The sequence below is a fragment of the Triturus cristatus genome, chromosome 4_1 (genome assembly GCF_964204655.1).
Source record: "Triturus cristatus chromosome 4_1, aTriCri1.1, whole genome shotgun sequence".
NCBI lineage: Eukaryota > Metazoa > Chordata > Amphibia > Caudata > Salamandridae > Triturus > Triturus cristatus.
Genome location: NC_140585.1, coordinates 1,098,582,333 through 1,098,608,308, shown reverse-complemented (window position 1 = coordinate 1,098,608,308; position 25,976 = coordinate 1,098,582,333). Strand labels below are relative to the sequence as shown.

General features: G+C 42.0%; 1 protein-coding gene across 1 annotated transcript in view; it reads left to right on the top strand.

The window, feature by feature from the left end:
* LOC146856076 (lysosomal alpha-glucosidase-like) overlaps nucleotides 1-25,976 on the top strand; it is an 829,176-nt gene that overhangs the window by 669,413 nt on the left and 133,787 nt on the right. The window contains exons 20-22 of the mRNA XM_085654093.1: nucleotides 4,029-4,117; nucleotides 19,289-19,338; nucleotides 21,711-21,869. Coding sequence (XP_085510219.1) covers nucleotides 4,029-4,117; nucleotides 19,289-19,338; nucleotides 21,711-21,869 — 298 coding nt within the window. The remainder of the gene's footprint in view (nucleotides 1-4,028; nucleotides 4,118-19,288; nucleotides 19,339-21,710; nucleotides 21,870-25,976) is intronic.

Genomic DNA, 25,976 nt, shown 5'->3' with positions numbered 1-25,976 from the left:
TTACTTTTTCTTTCATGGGTATCAGATGCCTGTCACTGTTTCAGGTAAATACACATTTTTACTTTAGATTGCATTTATTCCATCTACTCCACTGATGCACAGGGATAATGTTCACAGATTAAAATTTTCTACAAAATAGGACTAAATTAGCACATCACCTGGCTCAAACAAAAAGACAAAGCACGGGCAAAGTGGGCAATTGCTCAGGGCCCCAACCTTCTTCTCAATTTCATTGTCAGAACTTCTCTCTGCCTACCTCTACCTCAGACTCTCTCGGAGACTCTTCGACATTTTTAATAGACTGCTTAGTAGTTATGGCACAATAATTACGTGGTGTCAGCTATTATAACTTTGCTCACAATAGCAAGGCCGGCTTTAGCGCTGGTGCTGCCCGGTGCAACAATCATTTTTGGAACCCTCACACACCATGACCTTCTCCTCAGATTCTCTCACTACCACTGTGCAAAAGTGCCCCTCATCTCTCCAGTCATAAGTTATTGCTAAACACAGCGTCTTCGCCTGAGGTCAGCGCCCCCTCCACAGGTCAGCGTCCTGTGCGGCTGCACCCGTCACACTGTCCTAAAGCCGGCCCAGATATCTGAATTAAGTGAGCATCAGTGGTTTTCTAATTTCAGCAAATTTGGCACAAACACATACAACACTTTTGCTGGATCTACATAGTATTTAAAAACATTGCTCTTTTTTGAAGAAACTCTTCACCCTCAATTCAATCAATCAATCAATCAATCAGGGATTTATATAGCGCACTACTAACCCATGAGGGTCTCAAGGCGCTGGGGGGCGGGGGGCAGCTCCGGATCACTTGAAGAGCCAGGTCTTGAGGTCCTTCCTGAACGCGTGCAGGGTCGGGGAGCATCTGATGTTCACAGGGAGCTCATTCTATGTCTTGGCTGCGATGTGGGAGAAGGCTCTCCCGTCTGTTCTGTTTCTGCGGATGCGGGGGACCTCTGCCAGGGCGAGGTTGGCAGATCTGAGGTTCCTCTTGTGTGCGTGGAAGGATAATCTCTCGTTGAGGTATTTGGGTCCGATGTTGTTGAGTAATTTGTAGGCGTGGGTGAGGAGTTTGAAGGTGACCCTCATCTCGACCGGGAGCCAGTGGAGGTCTCGTAGGTGTTGGGTCATGTGTTCGTGAAGTGGTGTCCCGAAGATGAGTCTGGCTGCGGCGTTCTGGATGGTTTGGAGTTTGTGTAGAAGGGTTCTATTGATACCAACGTAAAGGGCATTGCCGTAGTCCAGTCTTCTGGTTATGAGTGCGTAGGTGACAGTTTTTCTGCAGTCAGGGGGCATCCATTTGAAAATCTTGTGGAGGATGCGTAGGCAGTTGAAACTGGTGGAGGCGATGGCGTTGATCTGGTGATTCATGGCGAGGGAGGAGTCGAGGATGATGCCGAGGTTTCGTGCATGGTTTGTTGGGGTCGGCGGGCTGCCGAGGGCGGTGGGCCACCAGGTGTTGTCCCAGGCGGAGGTGCAGGGTCCAAGGATGAGGACCTCGGTTTTTTTAGAGTTGAGCTTCAAACATATGTCTTTCATCGAGGCACATTCTTCATTCCTTCCTGGAAACAGAGTCTGGTGTCTTCTGGCTTTTTCGTGAGTGAGAGGATGAGCTGGGTGTCACCGACGCAGGATACAATGCTGAGTTCATGCTGTCTGACGATGGCAGCGAGGGGGGCCATGCAGATGTTGAAGAGCGTGGGGCTGAACGATGATCCTTGGGGTACTCCACAGTTGATGTTGGTGGGATCGGAGAGGAAGGGAGGGAGTCTGATCCTCTGGGTTTGGCCAGAGAGGAAGGATTGTATCCAGACGAAGGTGGTTCTTGGTATCCCGCGTCGTGAAGTCTGACTGCGAGTGTGCGATGTGAAACGGTGTCGAAGGCTGCGGAGAGATCCAGAAGGATGAGGGCCGCGGTGTGTCCCTGGTCGAGTAGCATGCGGATGTCGTCAGTGGCGGCGAGGAGGGTGGTCTCGGTGCTGTGGTTGCTGCGGAATCCAGACTGGGAGGGGTCCAGGATGGAGTTCTCTTCGATGAAGTCGGTCAGTTGGGCGTTTATGAGTCTCTTGGTGACTTTGGCAATTAGAACTAGTGTCAGAGTGTCAAAGTGTCAGATTAATAACCAACCTTCTCACAACCACATTTTTAATGACCTGACTTAAGTTAAAAGTTAGGCTACTCTAAAACAAAAAGAAATTTGACATATTTCCAGCCAGATGAGCCTCTATCTGGTCACATGTCTTAATTTGGTGCTGTGTCAGGTCTCCCATCAAAATGTACCACTCCACTGGAAGCTCCCTGCCAACTCCACCATCTCCATCTATTTCTGTGTGACCATGTCTGACCTTAAAATTGGAGTATCCACAGGAACGCAGAGGCCTGCTGTATTTCCATTCATAAGCTGTCAGATCTGGCACCATACCTTTATTTGGAACTCTAGTGGGCCTCTCATTACAACTTGTCACAAGTAACTGGATACACACTCGAAAATGTCTGCTCACAACTGACATAAAATAGGAGCTGCAGAATCTGTGCCTCGAATAGGATGAATTTTGGACATATGTCACTGTTTTCCTTTTTTCGCTACTAAAACGTACATTGAACGTAAAGCCAAGGGTCCATAAGTGGAAGGCAGATGTAGAAAAGGGTGATTACCTAGGATGGTTTTCCTCTTTCGACCTCTTTATGTTTGGCAAGACCGAAGACTGCAAACCCTATATAGCAAAGGAAACCATAATAGGCCTACTGCAGCCGCCCTCTTATCCCAATCCCATCTTTACCACACTCACAAGCTGCCTCCTCAAACATCGTCAGAAACTCATTGATACTCCGGGAGGCATCACCACAAAAACCCCAAACCACCCCTCTAGCTTGTACTCGTCAGTACTCACTTCATTCATGGGTACTCTTCAGACATGACAAAATGATCCATGATGGAGACATAAATATGACAGGTTGATTTTTTTCCTGCTCTTAGGAATGTGTGCTTACACTCCTCATGAGAAAGGCAAGGGGTACAGAAGAAGCTTCATTGATGTCGGTAGCTGTTGTTTTCTGTGCCCCCCTCCCCCAATCAACTGTTGCTCACAATGAGTGGTAAAAGTAAACTGCTTCAGAGCCGATGGGGCAAAGATGGGAACTTGATGGAGACATAGAGACTACAGGACAACACAAGGCCCTGGGACAGGGAACTGGAAGCCACAGTCTACTCCCTAAACTGGGAATAAAACTGTAGATGTTGTGCACAAGAGGGACCGCTCTTAGTGGGTATCCAGCTCCTAATATTTCACACAGAGTAGAAATTAAGCATATAACCTGCTGCTGAGGGCTATAACGGTAGGTTAAGGCCCGAGTTATAGGCCTGACCTATAGGTGAAGTCCGATAAAAAAGATGGGGCCTGTAACAACCAGTGTAGCTTGAGTCAGAAGGGCTACTATGCCATTGGAACATACCTCTGAATGGATGTAGAATGCTCTAAATTAAAAATAGAGACACATTTGAATGTTGCAGCAGAAGGTCCATACCAGTCATTATTGGCCGCCAGGCACTTTATTGTTTTCACTACAGCTTGAAACATCCCATTGTGTTAATTGCAGTTAGAAACCTTAGTCTGACGATGTGGACTGGCCAATCGGCCACATGTTTTAACTGTGAAATTGGAAAGTGCGTTTGGCCAGGCACATATTTGTTGATGACTATTTTATGTGAACTAAATCACATCTCAAGCCTTCTCACTGCATTTTTAAGAGAGCATGAAGTGCGTGAACTGAATTGACCTGGAAGTGAAATGTCAAAACAGCTAATGAAAATGGTTGAGTAACGCTCCACTTGCACTCGCCCATGGCATTCTCTTGATGCCATGCAAAGATAGCAGTTGACGTATAACAAGTCAGAGTGAGCACTGCTTCCGGCCTCCATATTGTCTAATGTGTTCTCTGGATAATACTGAAGCGTGCTACAGTAATAATGTAAATATATTGGTATTGCTTGACATGTAAAATGCTTTTCTCAACAGTCGCAAGAACCCATTTGGACTCATAATTGCACTTGATGAAAAGGAGTCTGCAGCTGGCTCGCTGTTTTGGGATGCTGGAGATTCCATTGGTAAGTTTCATTTAAAAAAAAAAAATATATGTTTTCTGTTGCAAATTTGGGTCCTGGTTGACTGGAGCATGAGCCCTGGTCAAGCAGTAACCACAATCCTAGTCAGGGCATGGAAGCAGCAATCCCCAAATTAACCAGTGTCCACCCTATAGTAGCTTGGCTCAGAGCAGTCTGGCTTAACTTTAAGGCAATGTGTGTTGTATTTGTGCAACACTTCAGACAGTACAACAGAGAAAACACCACACATAAAATTAACATAGACTATTTTAATAAATATAACAAAAACAAAACGACAAAAAACAACAGGAAGAATTTGAGTTTTGAATTTTTAAAGAATAAACTTTAAAATAGCGCTTAGAAGCAATAAGCGCTTACTTGGGATATCTGAACCCTGCCTGACCGGGACAAAGTTAAAAGCTCAAGCCGACTGTGATGGAGCATGGGCTCGCTACAGGCACCAGGGTTGGCCCATTGAACCAAAGTACCTTCATCCTGGTTGCGCCCATGTTAAGGATGTGTGGTGCAGACGAGATGGTTCGCTAGTGCTAATCTCTCATTGTTTGTGGCTGTCTGGGGGAATACACAAAACCCAACTGTCTCCAACCCAAACATGTGATTGGAGACAGGCAGCAGGCACCTAATGGCTAAACCAAGAAAATGCCATCTTTCTAATGGGGGCATTTTCAGAATTACAGTTTAAAATCTGATTTCACCATAAGTTAGGATTTTAAATTGTGATTCCAGAGTCCCCAAAATTGAAGTCTAACTCTTCACAATGGAAAATGTACACTTATAAAATGTAATAAGGTTACTCCAATACTAGCCTATGGGAGAGATGGGCCTTACAGTAGTGAAAAACAAATGTAAGAGTTTTTCACTACCACGACATGTAAAACTCAAAAATACATGTCCTACTTTTTAAATACGCTGCACCCTGGTCTTGGGCTGCCCAGGGCCTAACATAGGGCTGACATATATGTATTAGAAAGGAAGGTTTGGGCCTGGCAAGAGGTTTAACTTGCCAGGTCGACATGGTAGTTTAAACTGCACACACAGGCTTTGCAGTGGCAGGCCTCAGACAAATTTGCAGGGCTGCTTTAGAATAACCTCTCAGATGTTCAATTTGGCTTTCGGAGGGGCTGGGTACACTGGAACAAGGATTAAACCTAAACATCCTGCTAGGGAAGTATACGTGGTCCAAACAAGGTAGGCTATATCTCGCATTTGTCGACCTCATGGCAGCTTTTTATCTGTGTGGTCCACAACAAGTTATGGCACATCTTAACCAAGATAGGGGTGGAAACTCCTCTTATCGATTTTCTGAGACAGCTTTATGGGAACACGAATGCAAGAGTCCAGTTTGGAGTAAAAGGAGAATGTACTGTTCAACATGGAGAGGGGGGTTAGACAGGGTTGCATCCTCGCATCTTTTCTATTTACATTATATACCAATGGTCCAGAACGCATAGTGGTGGCGAAGGGCCTGGACGTGCCACAAATAAACGAACGCCCCCTGCCCACCCTTCTCTGCGCGGATGATGCGGTGCTGATGGCAAGGACACAATTGGGACACCAAAGGGCCCTTACAGTTTGCACTGAGTATATGGATAATCTAGGAATGAAAGTAAATACTACTAAAATGTTTATTATGAAGTGTGAGAAAGGCAGTGCCAAATGTAGGAACATGTTCATTGGTAATAGTAAGGCAGAATTCACCAAGACATTTTCCTACTTAGGTATTGTATTTGATCACAAGGGGACATGGTCCCAATCAGTAAAAAATAGGAGCTTGCTTTTTATGAAATCGACGGTTGCTTTGGCCAATTTCTCTAGGAAATTGGGAAGAAGGCCACCTGTTGAGATGCTACATATTTATCAGGCGAAATGTGTCAGTATGGAAAGATCCGGTGCTGGAGTCTGGGGCTATCGAGATATAAAACCAATTCAGCAGTTGGAGAATACCTTCTTAAAATTACTCCTGGCAGTTCCGGGCAGTACTTCAACTTATAATTGCCACTCAGAGCTAAAGTTACCATACATCTCAGACTTGATAGCATGCAAACTGCTCCTTTCGTGGCACAAGATTTGGACTTCTGTAAAAAAACACTTTAAATCATGAAATTTTGAACAATAGCTTCAAGTTGGACAGGGAGCTGGATATTCCGTGGTTAAAATATAAAGGACTTTGCTAATGATCTCGGCCACCTGGAATACTATAACGATCCCGGTTCCATAAGCTCTGTCTCCAGAAAAGACCTTAAAAAGCTCTGTATGACGCATCTGGAGGAGAACAGGTTTGCGGTCGAGGCAATCAAACCCTCGGTACAGTATAATCAGTTGATGCTGACCACTCTTGGGATGCAGCCCTATCTTAAACTGATATTAAGTACCTATGAGAGATTTGTATTAACACGTTTACATTCGGTATCTTCCACCACCTGGTAAGCTTCCCTACAACGACTGGGCTGCAGAATTGCGCAGATGTCCTTGTGATGAATAGTCCCAGCAATCAACAATCCATGTGGTTTTATTCTGTAAATTTTATGCAACCCAAAGAAGGAGATGAATTCTACCAATTTTAAAAGTAATGGCTTGAGACAATATAGAAAAGCATTTTTAGCTATGCAATTTCTAGATAATGAACATTTTATAAAGCCAATTTCATCATTTTTTAAATGTACAGTGAAATGCAGAAAACCCATTCTTATCTGAATCAAATGAAATTGTGGTGACTGCACTTATTTGAACCTTCTCTCATCGTGTAATTGGTTTGTAAATTTTACCCCAAGCTATTTTTTTTTAACTTATGTGACATTTAAATGTTTTTAAATATATGCTTTTATGATTTATTACAAAAATGGAATAAAGCTTGTTCTGATCTGAGTGGGTGGCTCAATCAGTGCTGCAGGCCCACTAGTAACATTTAATTTACAGGCCCAGGGCACATATAGTGCACTTTACTAGGGATATATAAGTAAATTATATATACCATCTGTGGATAAGCCAATGGTACCATGTTTTAGGGGCAGAGCACAAACTCTTTAGCACTGGTCAGCAGTGGTAAAGAGCGCAGAATCTAAGGCCAGCAAAAATGAAGTCAGCAAAAACAGGAGATCTGAAGGTAGAAAGTTAGGGGAAACCATGCCAAGGATGTCAGGCGTAACATTTTCATTTTCTATTCATATAATTTGAGTTTATGAACTAGCAATTTATTATTGCAGATGTAGTTCGCAAAATGCAACCTGGGACATATCATAGTGGGATGAATGCCTCTTTTTTCTTGTGTGCTACATGTCTAAAATTCAGACATATAACTCGGGGTCCCTCCAAGTTAATTCATAAACTTTAAACAGAACAGGTCAGAAAAAGAGGGGGACAGTCCCTGCTTACCGTCTCTGACTTGTTTTGTTTAAAGTTCATGCATTAACTTGGGAAGATTCTGGGTTATCTGAATGAACTTTGGACACTCCAAGCGCAAAAAGATATGGCCCCTGCTGTGCCACTATAATTCATATGCACATAAATGACTCCTCCATTTGCAAATATAATACCTATAATGACAACTCCTAGCAACATAGCACTATCAGATAGAGACTTCTAATCGAAGATTCCTCACATTAATAATTCCTCAAGGTGTGAAACTGGATCCAGAAATGTTTGCATAGCAATTCCCTCCGGTGTCGGCAGATGGCGTTGGTCAATATTGTGCCACCTCGTGCCTCTCTGTCTCATGTGGATGTGATGTTGTGACAAGTATATATATGTCTCCTACTCGCTCTGCTGTCAGTTCCTATAATTCTGCGCTAAGTGGCAATGATCTGGAGTTTCAACTGACATTTGACAGTTTTAGGCGGTTATCTCTAATCAAAATGTCACCTAAATCATTAGGGTATAAACCGTGCACTGAGATGAATAAAAAGGCCACTTGTTGTGACCGTGAGACGAAGTTGGTGGTTGTGGAGTTGAGCAAGTCGAAGACCCGGTCTAGAGTGAAGTCTGCAGCGCGGTGTTCCTGCTTGAGGTTCTCACTACCGGACTTCCTCAAAGTCAGCTAAGTCTAGGAAAAGCCATAAAAGACACAAACAATATAGGAATGGTTCACCTGCATTGAGATGCTCGCATCATTCATAGTTGCATGATGCATCTGGCACCTCAAAAAAACTGAGCTGTTTTCCCAGTACAGTACCAGCAGTGTCACCATTCCATTTCCAGATTCCTTCGGATCAGGTATGGACGTCAGATCAGCTACATTAACTAAAGATGGCTGTGGAAATTTGTTTGGTGCTTTTGGATTTCTCTACTGCGCCTTTGGGCCATATGGATCTCACGAGGCCACCAGCTGAACTTTTGACAACAGATTTGACCTTGTCAGCTGTGCCTCTCAACTTCATTCCAAGCCACATGTCGGTGTCAGATCCGATTAGCTGAATCCGGCACAAATTACACCTTTGCCTTCATCCTCAGCACCACATTTGATGTCGCTGTTGCCTTGCCCAGTGTCATTATCGACACAGTTACCAATGTCACTGACAACAATCGCAGATCCTATCATACTGCCTGATTCAGAACTTGCTCTTCCACCTAGTTTAAGAGTTTGTGAACAATTAGAACCAAATAAAGGCGTAGAGGATTTCATCAATGATGATGAATATCAATCCTTTTGTGACCAAAGCGATTTTTTAGATGGCCTTAGGCAATGCTTGAGGATTAGATCCTTTGCCTGACTTTGGATTGGCATAGCCTAACCCTGTAGAGGCCAATGAGGAAACAGCTTTTTTTCAATAATGTGACTTGGAGGGTAGCAGAGACCTTCAACCTTGTTCTTCCTACTCAGGAGGTAAAATCAACTCTCTTGACAGGTGTTGAACCTGGCCCAATCTTTCCGAGGGCCATTGTTACCCTTTAATGAAGTGGTACCGATGTTCTAGTGGGCACCTGGGCAAAACCAGAATCTTGTTAATCAACTGATAGGTAGGTGGTAAGCTGCTATAGGCCAGCTCCTGGGAACTCTGACTTTTTGTTGCAGCATCCAACACCAGAATGCCTAGTAGTAGAGGTTTCTACAAGTTATATCAACCAGAATGTGTTTCCAACCACTTATCCGGATAGAGAGTCAAAGACAATGGAAGCATATGTAAAGAAAGTCTTTTCATTGACCAGCCTAGCTCCTAGAATCGTTAATATGTTGTGTCTTTTAGGGAGGTCAGACAGATATTACAGTGTCTAGTCTATGATGGACAGGGTGCTGCAAAGTATTCTATTAAAGCAGGCTTAGACACCACTAACTGTCTTGGTAGAGCAAATGGTACCAATGTGGAAATAAGACATCATGCTTGGACTCACTCTATGGGTTTTTCCACAGATGTACAACAATTGTTGATGGACATGCCCTTTGATGGTTCTAAGCTTTTTTGGGGCAAAGGCCGATTCAGCCTTTGAAACATTTAAGGACAGTAAACTGCTTGCTAATTGGGCTTAAATGCTCAAATGTGGCAGTTCCCTCAACAACAATGCCCTTTTTGAGGCTTCGGAAGGGGCTTTATATAGAGACAAAGACAATATTTGTGTCAACAACAACAGACCACCCAATCCTTTAGAGAAATAGGTCGGACAGCAGCCACAGCAAAACCTCTTTAATTTGGTCTTGACATCACACGAGCGGCGAGTGGCGAGTTAGAGTTCGAATCACAATTTCCCTCCCCTGATGGTGATGCATCATTTCAAATCTTTGGGTGCTCTAGATTGTGGAGCATGCTTACTCTCTACCCTTCCTTTCTTATTCTCTGGACATGCCACCCACACCACTGCATCTACCCAAGGATCACTTGTCTATACCCTGAAAAATTATAGCTCTCTTGGAAAAAAGAGCAATAGAAAGGGTGACGGTTTTAGAAATTGGGACTGGTTGTTACTCCCATTAGTTTCTTATTCCAAAAAACAATGAAGGCCTTCTTCCAATCCTAGATATATGCCCTCTAAACTTCTTCTTAAGAAAAGCCAAGTTCAAGATACTCAATTTGAACCAAGTTCTGTCTGCCCTCAATGCGAGATACTAGATGATAGTGCTGGACTTGTGGAATGCATACTCCGGTACTCCCCTCCGGCAGTCCCACAGGTGTTATCTACCATTTCACATCAACCAAGAGCACTTTCAGTTCTCTGTGCTCTCCTTTGGCCTCACCAGTTTACCTTGAGTATTCACAAATGTGATGGTGGTGGTCGCAGCCCATCTGTGGAAGTTGGGAATATCAGTTTTCCCATACCTCGACGACTGGTTACTGAAGGCGACTTGCCTCAAACAGTCACAAACCATCTCTAGACTATGACCAACCTGTTGACATCATTGGGTTTCTTCATCAATGTGCCGAAGTTACTCCTGACTCTTTCCCCCTCATTGGAACAATTCTGGAAACAGTGCTTTTCTGAGCTATACTGCCACCTCAACTAGTCCAGGACATCCGGGATATTATCCTGATGTTTCAGCCCGCAGCCCAAGTCTCAGTGAAAACGACATCCTGCTCGTGGACCTATCCAGGTGGTGCAAGAGGGCTGTGCAGTGGGATTTGAAGTCTTAATGGGCTCAGCACCAAGGAAATCTGTCAGATTTCATCCAGGTGTCGAGGAGACTCTAAAAATAATCCTACTCTGGTGGCTGATTGACCGCAATTTGACCAGCAGCAGACTCCTTTTCCTACCCCCCCAGAATTAACAGTCATGACGGATGCATAGGTACTGAGTTGGTGAGGTCATCTGGAAGAGGTGGAGATCAAAGGACTCGTCTCCAGTGGAGACAATCTTCCACATCAACTTGTTGGAGATGTGAGCAATTTGCTTTACACTGAAAGTGTGCCCCTGCCCATCAAATGGGGAAAAGTACAGGTGCTCGCAGACAACACAGCCACTCTGTGGTACTGCAACAAACAAGATGAAATGGGGTCGTGGGCACTGTGCATGGAAGATCTACTTCCCTGTAAGTGGCTGAAAAATCTTTCCTTGGTGGCACAATACCTGCGTGATCTTTAAACAAACTCAGTTGCCATTATTTAGCAGAACTCAAATGGCATTTACAGTTGGAAGTGGCACACAGAGTCTTCCAAAAATGAAGAGAACCCTGTATCGATCTATTCGCCACTGCAGGGAACATGCAGAGTCACAACTTTTGCACGTTGGAGTTGCCAAGACAGTCTTCCCTTGTTCTTTGCCTAGGTGTACCTGCTGCCTGAGTTGGTGCTTGGGACTCTATTTTCTCCTACCGCTCCTACCCAGAGTACTCAAGAAGATCAAGAGAGACCAAGCCTAAGACTTTCTAGTGACTGTGGACTAGGCAAGAAGAGTATGGAACCTGGATTGTCTGTCCAAGAGCATCTGTCCTTCAATCTGGCTGCCTATTCAGGAGCATCCCTTATCGCATCTCCACGTGTGAAGATTGAGTTGCAGCAGCTGATGGCATAGGATCTCCCTCCTAAAGTGGTTGGAGTAATCCTAGCAGCCACGTGTCCTTATTAAAACTGTTTACGTAGGCCGCTGGGAGAAGATTGTGATGTGGTGTTCCTCCTGTCACATCCCACCCTTAAAAATGTCCCTTTCTGATATTCTCTTGTCTTGTTTGTCATTGGCCCACCAAGGCCTTGCTGTGGCCACAGTTTAAGGTTACTTATCAACCATTTCAGCCTTTTGTATGTTTACTAAATTGACTGTCTCACTTCAAATCACCTGTTGTGATGCGTTTCCTGAGGAGGTTGACACTGTTTCCACCTATCCCATTTTTTATGGAATCTGGACCTGGTCTTAACTTATCTGTTGTGCTTGCCTTTTGAGCCTATTTGCAGTGTTCTTTATGATCGCTAACTCTTAAAACAGTATTCCTCATCGCTATTTCATCAGCAAGGAGAGTGAGTGAACCCCCATGTTTTATCAGCAGTGCCTTCTTATACCTCATTCTTTCCAGACAAGTTGGTCTCCCGTATGAAGTCAGTATTCCTTCCCAAAGTAGCTACATCCTTTTATGTACTACAGTCCATTACTTTGTCCTGTTTTTATGCACCACCTCATCCTTTCAAGGAGGAAGAAGGGTTCCATCCTGAAATTACCTCCTATTTTATTCTGAGAGGACCAGGAAATTCAGACAAGTTGGTCAACTTTTCATGAATTTTTCATCGGATTCTCTTGAGCTAAAAAGTAGGCAGGGGCAGAACACGCAGAGTTCAACTCCTTGGAATTCCGCAGCTACAAAAATCTCTGCAAGATTCCGTGAAATACCATAAAACGCAGAAATAGACGTATCACACTGCTCGTGCTGTCCAGGAGATCGTTCTGTCCTGAAAAATCAGCGCTAACGGCATGAATCAGCGCACCACAGAGTTCAGCTTCTTGAGTTGATTTTGCTGTCACTCAAGAAGATTTTTTACCCAGGTGGCAGCATTCTGACCGCAAATGGGCGCAACTTCCCTTGCCCGCCTGTGACTGCCCGTGACCGCCCGGGTTGGAGAAATCTCGCCAGGTGTCCTCCTTGCGACCAAAAAACATGCTAGGGAACACCAAATCTCTCTTGCACTCACATCTTACCATTTACGAGCGCAAGTGAGATAAATTCTGCCACACAGCGGTTGGCAAAATTTGTCCAGAACTCCACATTACAGAAGTAACATGAAGTGGCCAAAATCCCTCCAATTCACCTGCGGAGCGTAATAGATTGCCCACCCCTACTAAAAAGGGTAAAGCAGTACAGAAGAGGACCATCTTCAGATGGATTTGTAGAGGACGCCCCTAAAGGGGGGCTCGTGGTCTGACACCATAACTGATGCCATAGCCCTAGAAGGATACGGTTTGGGCTGCTATGAAGTGCCCAGAAGTAAGAGGGGGCTACCCCCTCGCACCAGAACTGCATCAGAGAGGCGCCAAGTCACCTTGCCAATGAGGGAGCAACCGCCTTTAGGGGCAGAAAATTACGTGGGGGTTATAAGGCGCTGCTCCCTGTACTGCAGCTCATTATGATCTCCGTGGAGCTCAGGGAGCAAAGCAGCGGTAATTTTGAGACCCACCCACCCACATATAAGGAACAGCAGTGTTTCAGTACTGGACAGCGGGCAAGGCGGCAGATAAGAGTGGGTACAATGGTTGGTTATGGAGGCACACCGACAGGGCGATGTGTAGGAGGAGGGCCACTCACTTTTGGATGCCTTACAGCAGGGTGAGTAGGCCTGACAAAAGGGGGTAGCAAACGGAGATGGCACTCGCGGCCCAGACCCCGCCAGATGGCAGGGCACAAAAGAGACTAACACGGTAGCGAGTTGGGGCCTAAATCTGGGGAGAGGCTACCCCTCACACGCAAGGAGGGTGGAAACCAACAGAACAATTTTATGACCCAAAAAGTGTCAAGAAAGGATATATGCCTGGAAAATAGCGGAACAACGAACTGTCAGTGTGATTTGCGAACCTTGGATGCGCAAGTAATTTATGACAAACAATTGATTTATGACAAGCAAAGCAAATGATTTATGACACGCAATGTATGACAGTCCGCAATGAGGATTTATGACCAGGGCCATACATTTTTATGACCAGGGTATTGTGAGAAAATAGATGATTATGCATATAATGGTAATAAAACTGTGGCCAACATCGACAACAAAACTTCAACATGTGTTGGCAGTCTTATTAGATGTACATATGTGAGAAGGGTGCATGCCATGCTGGAGTGGGCACAGTGCGGGGGTTATGTATTTGTATCAAGACCTGTTATGGACTGGCCAAAAAACAGAGCACTAAGGGATTGTGTGCTCATTGTACTGCTGTAAAGGCTGTGACTATCGCACTAGTGCACCTGTCAGGCTGCTACGTGGGCATCCCAACATTTGTTAAAGAAATACTACTGCCTAGATAACCAGGTCCGGCAAGACAGGCATTTTGCCTGTTCAGTCCTGCAAGATTTCTTGGTCCGAACCATGTAACAGACCTACCATTTTGTAGGTACTCCTTTGGTACCTATTCAAAGGTGAGCAATCTGTAGTTAGAAGTCTCTATCAGAAGAAAAAGTTCCTTACCTTCGGTAACACCTTTTCTGGTAGAGACCCTATCTAACCGCAGAATACTCACCTTCCCTCCCACCTCCACATTCTGTTGAGTGGTCTCATAACAATCATAGATTATACGATTCCAATCCTGAAAGTCTGCACACTATTTTAATGATGGTTTCTTAAGGCTCCACATCTGTTGGCAAGGACGAGACACAGAAAGAAACTGGAACCAGCATGAGCAGGTGATGCATATATGCTGGTCCCAACATCACGTACGCTTGATATGGAGCGGCACAAGGTGGCACAATTTTGCATGACACCACCTGTTGACACTGGAGGGAATTGTTATGCAAAAGTTTCTGGACTCAGTCTGAAACCTTGAGGTATTCAAAAGGTGAGGAATTTGTGGTTAGATAGAGTCTCTACCAGAAAAGGTGCCACCGGAGGTAAGTAACTAGTTCTTATTATCAAAGCTGTAACATATTGCAACAGTTTCGTTGTCTGTGTAAAGAGGAAACCTGACTTAGCCAAATTAGCTGTAAGTATGTGACTCTAAGGCAACATCTAGATTTACGCATCAGGCACATACACACGCTAAGGTACCTTAAATTGCTAGCATTCATTCATCACAGCCACTAAACTCTATCGTACCTGCTGTTGGATTAACAAGCTAATAACAAGTTCGCCTTCTAAAGTTAGAATACTTGTGTATTGAACAACTGACTATTTCATAAAATGCACTAAGTGAATATTTCAATCCACCTGAAGTGTAACAGGTGCAATTTATGGTCTTACTTCAGTTAAGACTGCTATGATTCTATCTTTAAATGAGTGACTTATTTCTAATGTGCTCCCTCTGTGGCTACAGAGATTTGTAGCATTGAGTCTGAAGCTTGGTTGGCTGTCGTTTCACTGATGACTGACAAAGTAAAAAGGTTCTTTCTTGATTAATGAGCTAGCTGAGGAGTCTGAGACACACCACTACATATAAAAGAACAATACAATTGAGACGTATTTTTAGGACATTATCAGCATTTTGAACCAATAAAATGCTGATGGGCCAATACGCAGGATCTGGCCATGCTCCAATGGAAATAGGCCCAAGGCAAATTAAGAAAAACTACACAGGACGATGTTTAAAGTCCAAACGATCTAGGTTTATTCAAAATGTAAGAATCACTACAAAAAGCAAAAAGTCAATTGGTTAATCAGTTCAAATCACATCAATATATATCAAAAGTCAAGAAGAAAAAAATATAACTGTAGACTAAAATAGCAGGGTGTCATAGAGTCTACCTTCATTAAAGCAAGCCAAAGTCTGAAAATCAAAAATATAGCACACTGACATTAGGACTGATTAGTTTAAAAGGCAAGAAAAGACTTGCAAAAGATTAATATGAATCAAAGAACAGGCTGTCATAGGGAAATGTTTGCTAGAAGTCTCAGAGCAAAAATAGGCACTTTTTATAGTATCAGAGGAGTGAATAGGAACACTCTCAACATAACGTGAGGGGGTTATCATAAGACTGACTTGATTAGTTTCATGACATAACTCAACATTTCAGAATGTGTGTAATATAAAACAGCCTACCCAGAAAACCGCCTAAATATTAATATTCTGGAGTCTCATTTAACCTACACACAAGGAGAAATGACATTGCACTGCTAAACATTAAACCATTTAACTGAACAAACAAATAGTTATAGCTGTGAGCAGCAATAATCTTGCTTATTTGCAACATTACCAGAACCCCTCTGGCAGGGCTTCCGTTAAAGCTCAATTTCGATACAGTACGTTAAGTTGCACCACATAACACATCCTATTTCGAGTATTTTCTTGCTAATGAAAAAGAACTCCAGCAGGCCTTCAAATGTGAAGAATAAAACAGCATTTATTTTAAAGGCAGTCCAAGGCACAACAATATCAAGGTCTGCTTGTGCTAACTTAAACACATGAAAAATGACCATTAAACTTATAATTAATAAATCTGCTCTAGAATATATATGAGACAAATTGAATGAGTCTCGCTGGAGATTTTCTTCATATTTGTTGGTAGTTCAGAAAACTCCAATCGCCCAAAGGTCTAAAGTGTGAACCCAGTTGGCTGACTTAGCCCTTCCTCCTCCTGAGGTCAATAAAATGAGTGTCATTAAAATGGGTCATAGCAAAAACTTTAAAACATGGAAAACGGTGTTATTAAGTGCTGTATAAAAAGCACGTGGTTTGTGTCTTTTATTATTTGGTGGGCCAGTATGCCTAGCCCCAAAACGACAGCATGTGAGACCCCAGTAGTCAGACATCACTGAAGGATAATAGCATGTTGACGCAGAGAAAAGCAATTCGATTAGACCTCGATTTTTTCTGAAACAAATAAAAACAACTGCGATAGCATTCCAGCCTGTAAATGTCGGCTCCAGTACTAGACTTCTTCCAAACCCTGGCTATGAATCTTCCTTCACAACCCTGGGCATGAAATTAAGTATGTGCACCTCCTTGTGCTCTTGTCCCCTGTTTGAAATTAAATGAATATGATCTCTTACAAAAACCTGAGGTTGCCTTAATCCTTAGCATTTTCATTGCTGTAAATTCCTTCTCTACACCCTTAACCTAATCTCAGTCCTGCTGCTCACACTTAGCCCTTCCCTTAAATATGGCATTAACATTTACACTACTGCAGTCGTGCACTTAAGCAATTTCTAACCCTTTATCTCACACACACACACACACTCTGCCGTCACATGCACATACATACGCACTCTTTCTTACATAAACACACTCCAAACTGCAAGCACACACACAACATACATACATTAAAAAAAAAATGCACGTACTTCAGCTGCAGGGGAAAGTCATATTCCAGGTATTTGTACTCAAATTTTTTCTCAACTATTAGCGCCTAATGTAATATTATTCACAATTAGTATAATAAACAAACATTGGTAAATGCATTAGGTTTCACCTATATGGTTAATAATAAGCTGTTTTTTGTTGTAAGTTGCTGAGTAGTTGTACAATATAAGTTACAGAAAGTCTGTTAAAGTTTTATGACTTGGGTGATATATTGTGTTGTTACTTGTGGTATAGTGCGAGTAAATAATGGCAACATTTTGAAGAATTACATTAAATAATCGAATTCATTAACGTAATAGCAATATTATGTGTTTAGAGAAGTTCTGACAACTTTTGGGCCCGGTGCCACTGCACCTGCTGCACAATTCAAATCATGCTCCTAGTGCCTGAAAGGTAACTGCATTTGTGACTGCCTGTTAAGTAGAACATTATAGCAATATTTGGTGTTTAGAGAGGTTATCACAACTTTTGGTCACAGTGCTACTGCACACCCTGCACCATTCAAATCATGACCCTATTGCCTATGAGGTAACTGCACTTGTGCCTGTTTAGTAAGAATTTATTGCAATGTCTGGTTTTTAGAAGGGCTCCTAGAGCTTTAGGCTACAGTGTCATTGCACCTGCTGCACCATTGAAATCATGACCCTAGTGCCTACAAGGTAACTGCACTTGGGACTGCTTATTTAACAGTTAAATATACCAATATTTGGTGTTTAAATGAGTTCTGACAACTTCTGGCCCCAGTGCCACTGCACCTACAGCAACATTGAAATCATGGGCCTAGTGCCTGCTAGGCATCTGCACTTGTGACTGCATTCTTAGTAGTAAAATGTAGCAATATTCTGAGTTTAGTGGGGTCCCTAGAGTTTTTGGCCCTGGTGCCACTGCACCTACTGCACCATTCAACTCAAGCCTCTTTTATCTGCAAAATAACTGCAAATGTGTCTGACTGTATAGTAGAAAAAATATAGCAATATTAGGTGATAATAGGAGTTCTGACAACTTTTGGCCCCGGGGCCACTGCATCTGCTGCACCATTTAAATCAAGCCCCTTTCAACTGCAAGGTAACTGCAATTGTGACTGTCTTTTTAGTAGTAAAATTTAGCAATAATTGTTTGGAGGACTTCTGCCAAAGTGTTTGCCTAGTGCCACTGTTTTACCATTCAAATCATGACACTAGTGCCTGAAAAATAACTGTGTTCGTGACTGCCTGTACAGTTGTAAAATATAGCAATAATCAGTGTTTAGTGGGGTGCCTAAAGCTTTTGGTCCTGGTGCCACTATACCTGCTGCACTATTGAAATCATGACCCTAGCGCATGCGAGATAACTGCACTTGTGATTGCTTTTTTATTAGTTAAATACAGCTATATTTGGTGTTTAAAGGAGTTCCTACAACTTTTAGCCCCGGTGCGACTGTACCTACAGCACCATTGAAATCATGGCCTTAGTGCCTGCTAGGTCACTACACATGCCTCATATGGGTTTTCTGAAGAAAATGGCATGGGTCCTGCTCTCCTGGACCTGCCATCAACACTCATGTTCTAATTGATAACTATTTCATAGCCATGAGTGGTGTAGCCAGGCTGTCATGCATCCAAATTCCAACACGGAGAATTGGCTCCAGTTCCCTGTTCCGGTAGCAAATAAACAACTATAATTGAGGTGCAGTAGGTAGGCCCTTCACACCCCTTGGCTCCGATGCCACTGCACCACTACACCTACCACACTATTGAAAGCAAGGCCCCTGACCGTCGTATCTTGAAAGCACGGAATGACTCCATCTCTTGTGGGCCAACATTGGACAGACTTAAGTCAACACTTGTAACGTCACTACTTACCAAAAGTAAGGAGTCTGTAACGTGGGTGTTTTTAAAGGTTTGGCAAGGTTTTAAATTAGTAGGAGGTAAACGCACAGCTCACGTCTTAGTTCATGGGAGTTACAAAGAGGCTAGAAATCTTGGGAAACAAGAATGGACATGGAAGTGTGAGTCACTGAGAGCCTGTAGTTTGATAGGTTGCCTTTAATAACCACAACAATACATCTGTATATTGAACGCTTTAAGAACAGAAGCCAGCAGGGGATTCTATGACATCAGAGCACTGGGTGGGGGGCACGGTATTCTGCATATTGTTAAAATCCATCCCACCTCCAAACAGTTGAGTACACAATTTTCCTTATTGCAACAATAAACTGTGCACACAGTGTACCTGCGCTTGTTAAAATTGCTCAAGGCTAAATTGTTTTGCATTCCTAGCTGGTTGCCACAAGCGTGACACACATCCTGTTTTATGTATTGACAGATCCCATTGAAAACGGAATATATTTCTTGGCTGAATATAGATTCAGTAATGTAAGTATCAGCAAGCATTATTTGCGCAGGTATGGATTTCCTTTCATCGCAGCTGGAGACATCCCTGCCATAAAGATCTAAGTTTATAAATAAAGGCTTTTTTGTGTGTTTTGCTAGGAGTTGGCAGGCAAGACATTTTACTGTGCGCAGAGACATGATTCAGTTCTTAAATTGCCTTAATTCATGTCGGAGTTGGTAAAATTAGACTGCAGTAAAAAGCATGTTTTAGATTGTTCGCTAAATATATACATTTAAGCCCGCAAGTAACTTTGTGAAGGAGTTCCCTTCAAAAATTATTTACGCGTTTGCTGGGGGTGGTCATCATCCGCATAAAGGCAGGGTTGAGTCACTTTAGAATCGTGAAGAATAGCTTGTACACGATGCTCTTAGTTTAGGCAGTTTATAAAATGAAGGTGACATTAATATTCTAGTTCATTATTATGTTTTGACTTTTTGATTTATGTTTCTGGACCATTCTACTTTCAATCAAGAGAATACAAGTGCCTGATTTCTGAACACATTTTCCACTAACCATAGGATTCCCTGTGTAACCCCTCTGTGTGTGTGAGCTGCTGGTGCATGGATTCAGTGACATCTCTGTATCAGTTGTCCAAGTGAAAACGTGGAGATAGTGTGATCGTAGGTACCAAGAGCTAGAGGGACGGCTAAGAGTTGGGGCAAGTGGCAGGACAAGAAGGTACGCGAGCGGGATCTGACTCATGGCTAATCGGAGCTGAATGCACTATTTTGTTGATCCTTTATCTGCAGGTGTGTATAGGATTTGTTCCATAAAATTTGTTCCACATAACTGATAGTGAAACATATATTTTAAGGCACAGAATGTGGACATTTAAAAACTTTGTAGGAAGCCTACAATTTCTAATCACCGGCATTCACGGAATGTTCCACCATGTTGGCGTTGCTTCTCGGGAGCTATAATTCCAGAACTGGAACAAGGTACATAAAGGGCAGTTTGGATGTAGCAGCAGTGTGAAATTACTTTTGTTCCCAACTGTTGCTATGATACGGCCGTGAATAACCAGATTTAGATACTGATGTTGATGATAGCGGTTTTCACTGAGATCTCTACATGACATTGAATTATAGATGGGTAAAAGTGAATGATAGGGAATTTTTCAGGGTGTTTCTGGGTGACATGAAATAGACAGTGAGAGCAAAACTTGAGCTGTCTATGATGTCACTCAGAACCATGAGGTGAAAAGATCCTCTTTATTTACTTTTTACCCACCTATAATTTTATATAATGTATGGCCACTGCTTGAAAGTGCTCCGCAAGGGAAGCCATATGAAGCATGATGTGTGCCAAATGTAAATAAATATACCTGACTACCTGCCACCCACCCCACCACTCTCTGTCCCAAACCTCCCAACAGCTATGCTCTCCTCTCCACTAGGGAGGTCTATTAAAGCAGTCTGGAATTCTTTTATGATGTAGCAATAGTGGGAAACAACGTTTGTTTGAGACATTATAGCAGTGAATAACCAGATTTAGAATCGGGTATATAGCACATACAGAATTATAGATTGGTAACAGTGAAAAGTGGGGATGTTTTTGAACCAAGGTGTTCTGAGGTGTTCTTAACCCTGAATATGCCCTCCATTCCTTTTTGGGTCAAGCCTGTGAGGGCGTGAGGTAGTGCTGTATCTCACTTGTGAATCAATATTGTATACAAAAAAGGACTTTGAGCTCACCCGTTACTTACCATTTGTTGCCTTCATGCCGCTCTTCGTTAAACGCTCCTTACAATTGGCCAGTGCATGAGAATGTCATTTCTGGTTATTTTTGAGGAACGAGGACCAAGCACAGATCAATTAACGTTAATATGTACCGCTATCTGCCCCTGACTTGATTGAGGTACTGTTTCTCCCCCCCCCTCTTTTCTGCTGCTCCCTCTGTAGCACTCGTGCTTTTTTCATCTTTGCTGTTTCCCTTTATCATCTTCCCCTTTTCTGTTTTTCTCTCTCTCTTGCTGAGTGACCTTTTTAATGTTTAACAAAAAGCTGAAAAACAGTTCACCGAACGTTGTTCTTTTGACAAAGCTTTTTGCTGCTAACCTGTGGGCATGGGTCTTGTCTTCAATAGATGTATGTTTTTTTGACTTTTTAATACCAAATAAAGAAAGCACCTAGAATTTTGCACTCTATAAATCTAGATAGTTTATTTCTGATAGTTAACAAGGTTTGGGATATTAGTATGGTACATTTGAAATCTCTTCCTCATGAATATTAGTTTGCAAGTGATAATAAAGAAAATACACATCTACTGCCAACAAAATCTGATCACTCTGTGATAAAATGCTAATGTTTGTGATCAGTAATAATAACTGCGCATTTTGATGCTTTGTGTCTAGGGTGTATTAAGTACGACAATTGTTAAAAATGGATACGAAGAAGTTGATGCTCTCACCTATCTCACCATTCAAGTTTATGGTTTGTCCTCAAGACCTACCTCGATTACTGTGAATGGGAGTCAAGTATCCAGCAGTGACATAGACTACAAGGAAAATAGGGTAAGTGCTAGGAATCTGGCACTGGTGTGTGCTTTTTGGCATCACACAGGATGTGGGGGGGGGTTCTGTGGGTGATGTGGTCTATTGCCTGAATGCTATATAATGTTTATATTATCTACTGCTACACAGTGGCCAAAACAACATTGAGCTCCTCAGGGTTTTTGTCTCATGTGCTGGTGTGATATTGACGAGTAATGTATGCTGTACAGAAGTAATCCTTGCTCATCCCCATCATGTCTGCTTGTGTCCTGTAAATGACAGCTCCCATGAATATGTGAGTTACCTTTTTCTAGCTCACTCTCTCACTCTCTCCATATTTTCTGATCTCTCCTTTCCTTTCTCTTTCCCTCTTACTCCTCTGTTTAGCACTTTCTCTCTCTATTTCTCTAATATATATACATATATATATATATATTCACTGAAAAAACCATAGGTTTCAGGGGCGTTATAGTTAGCTGGACACTTCCCTCGTACAAAACCCTAGAAATTCCCCTGTTATAGTTAGTTCAGCTAATTATAACTCGCGCCCCCGCAATGCACTGCTGATGACGTCACATATTACATCACTCATGACATGGTCAGTGACATTACTGATGACATCTCAAATGACATCACTGCTGACGTCATCTATGTGATAAATTAGTACACCTTCTCACACCCTAATATAATTTTTGATACACCAACTCAAAATTTCAGACGGCCATTTTGAAGACCATAGATACTCCAATACCAATAACTACATACCCACTCATTGACTCTTAGGTCTACATGCACCTCCACTCACTCACCTGTACAGTCACTCCGTACAAGACTATCATATGCATTTATACAGATATATAGACACTCACACACTGCCAATCATCCATTGAGGTACTGACACACCTAGTCAGTTGTGCAAATAATTAAACACAGTCCAATTGACTCACCTATACAGTTAAACACACTCAAGTTCACTTACTCATAAAAATACTAAATAATGTTGACACTCTTATTCAATTACTAGTACAAGCACACACTCATCCATACAGCCAGTCCCGCAATCACACACTCTCACATATAGATAGTTATTTACTCTTATACACATATACACTGTGTTTCGTTTTTTGCTTGTTAAAGATTTATATGTCCGTAGGAAACAATTTCCATTTTCTCTGGCATATGCAGTGACTATTCATAAATCTCAAGGATTAAGTGTAGACAGTGCATTGGTGAACATTGGATCTACTGTATTTAAAGAGGGTATGGCATATGTTGCTTTGTCGCGAGTCAGAACATTATCTGGTTTGTTTTTGATTGATTTTGATGAGACAAAGTTTACTGTAGATGCAAACTGTGTAAAAGAGTATAATAGGTTAAGAAGGGTGTATGCTCCAAATTTAGGTCAATTTCCTGTATTTGAAAAGCGTGTGGTTGGTCGAAAGAGAATGTTATAGAATATCTGTTCTAAAGGTATCAAGAAAAGAAAAGAACAAGATAATGTTGTAATTGCAGGTAAAAAGAAATTGGACACTGTTGAAGAGATTGCTGGTTATCAGTTTGAAAATAGTTCTGGTGTCAACTGCTATGCTAATGTAGTGGTCAATGTCGTTTTTTATCTTGAGGATTTGCAAGAGCAAATTATGGAGAATCGGCAAAAAAGATTTTGTTCTCTGTTGCACTCTGTTTATGAAAAATTGACAACAGATAGAAGTAAAATACAATCTGTTTCAGACGTATTAGGGTGTAAGAAGGTGTACTAATTTATCACATAGATGACGTCAGCAGTGATGTCATTTGAGATGTCATCAGTAATGTCACTGACCATGTCATGAGTGATGTAATATGTGACGTCATCAGCAGTGCATTGCGGGGGCGCGAGTTATAGTTAGCTGAACTCACTATAACAGGGGAATTTCTAGGGTTTTGTACGAGGGAAATGTCCAGCTAACTATAACGCCCCTGAAACCTATGGTTTTTTCAGTGAATTTCTAAGGTTTTTTAAATGCCAATTCCTAACTATAACATGCATGAAACCTATGGTTTTTCAGTGAATTTCAAAGGTTTTTTAAATGCCAATTCCTAACTATAACGCCCCTGAAACCTTTGGTTTTTTCAGTGAATTTCAAAGGTTTTTTAAATGCCAATTCCTAACTATAACGTGCATGAAACCTATGTTTTTTTCTGTGAATTTCAAAGGTTTTTTAAATGCTAATTCCTATCTATAACTTATCTCTAAAGATATCATGTTTAATGATTTTGATTCGATTTCTATATTTTTCAAATTCAGTGTGTCAATTTCATTAATGTTTTTTTTTTAAATACTTTTTTATCACCATTTTTTAAACATATTTCTTCAATTAATTCTTTTCAAAATTAAAAAATATTATTTGAACTTAATGGGTTTTTCAAACATATTTTTTATATTTTTCAAAATATTTTTTTAACTGTAAGTGCAAAACTTTATTTTAGATATATTTTTTTTCAATGTTTTTGGATCCGCGCACCCTAAGCGCACCGTTCACGATCCGTACGCGATAGCATCCGCACATGGTATGCGTTGGGTACGTGTTTAGTGTGCGTTCGCTATGCGACCGGTATGCGACTCCCAGCCTATACGCAATACGTTCGATGTACGTAACGCGACATCTATGCGCTTCTGCGATGCGTCTTATGCGTCCGTGACGCGGTAGGTCCACGGATCCCGCAAAGTATTTAACATTCAAAAAACATATTTATGTATTGCATGTGAATATTAATTGAAGACAAACTCTAAACTAGTCTTAAAACTAATATATTTTGACATCTAATCCTATACTGCTTTTTAATTCAATTTCGCGGATGCACGCTGGGTGCGTGCTGCGTAAGCGCACGGTGCGCGGATCCCATGTGACCTGCAAAAAAAGAGATTTGATTGGTTCATTACACTTCCTCTTCTAACTATTGAAAGACCCCACCCATTTCAATCATTCTTCTTTGAGCTTCTTTGGAGAACCATCTCTTTGGAGAGAAGAAGATTTTTTTAGACTAAGTATACACTTAGTTCTAACTTTTTGCAACCAAAAATGGCTTCAGGGCAGCAGGCATCACCTGCATCACCTCAAACCTCTGAGGATGAATTTTTGCTGGAGGAACCACAGAAAAAACGTTTTGCTTCAGTGTTGTGGACATTTTTTACTTTTCCAGAAGGACAGAATAAGACCAATGCCACCTTGGTCACATGTAAGATTTGCAAAAGAGTCTTATCGAGAGGGGATCCTACCAAGAAATACTCTTGCGGCACGGCAAGTATGATGAAGCACATGAGGATCCTTCATCCAAACAATCTTGCACGTGAAGGGTGCCGACGGATGAGAGGCACTCCTGCTCCTGCACCATCAACCTCATCGCAGCCGAGCATGTCAAGAGTGCATCCCTCAGACCAAACCTTGGACATCCGTCCTCAATTTAAATTTTTAAAAGTGCTCTGCACTAAGTGCAATAAGACTTTGTGCTATGGTGAGCAGTCAATCGACCTCATCTGCCGCCGGCAGGAAAGTCATATTTGCTAGTTATTATTATTTTTTTTTTACTGTTCCCTGAAGTTCATTGTTTGGTTTCTCCTGTTTTGGTTTTTTTTTTTTTTCCAGAAAAACCAAAAAAATCACAACATTGTTCAGAAAACACCAAAAAACATAAAAGAAGAAAGAAGAAAAAAAAAGTTCTTGTAAGAACTAACTTTTCTGGTTTAAAAAAAGAGCTAAATTTCTTTGTTAGTGTGTGAAAGTTTAGATGAATGTATGTGTAGTAGGTAATTGACTGAATGAATGCATTAGTAGCGTATGGTGAATGTATAAGTGCAGAACTATAAGGAAGTGCTGCAGCATCACACAGTAACCTCTTTAATTGTAGTGTGTTGTAGTACTTCCGAAGCACAGGGATGCAACATATGTACATAAATATGTTGCACATCTATGCTTCTCTCTGCACGGCTGCTTAAACTGCAGCCATGTGGTGACACAGGCACCCTTGCACAATAGTGCAAGGATATCTGTGTCATGTGCTGTTTGTTTTTCTACAGGAAGACACGCCTTCCTGTACAAAAACAATGAGAAAATTCATTTTTCTCCTTCAATGTATGCTGAACATTTC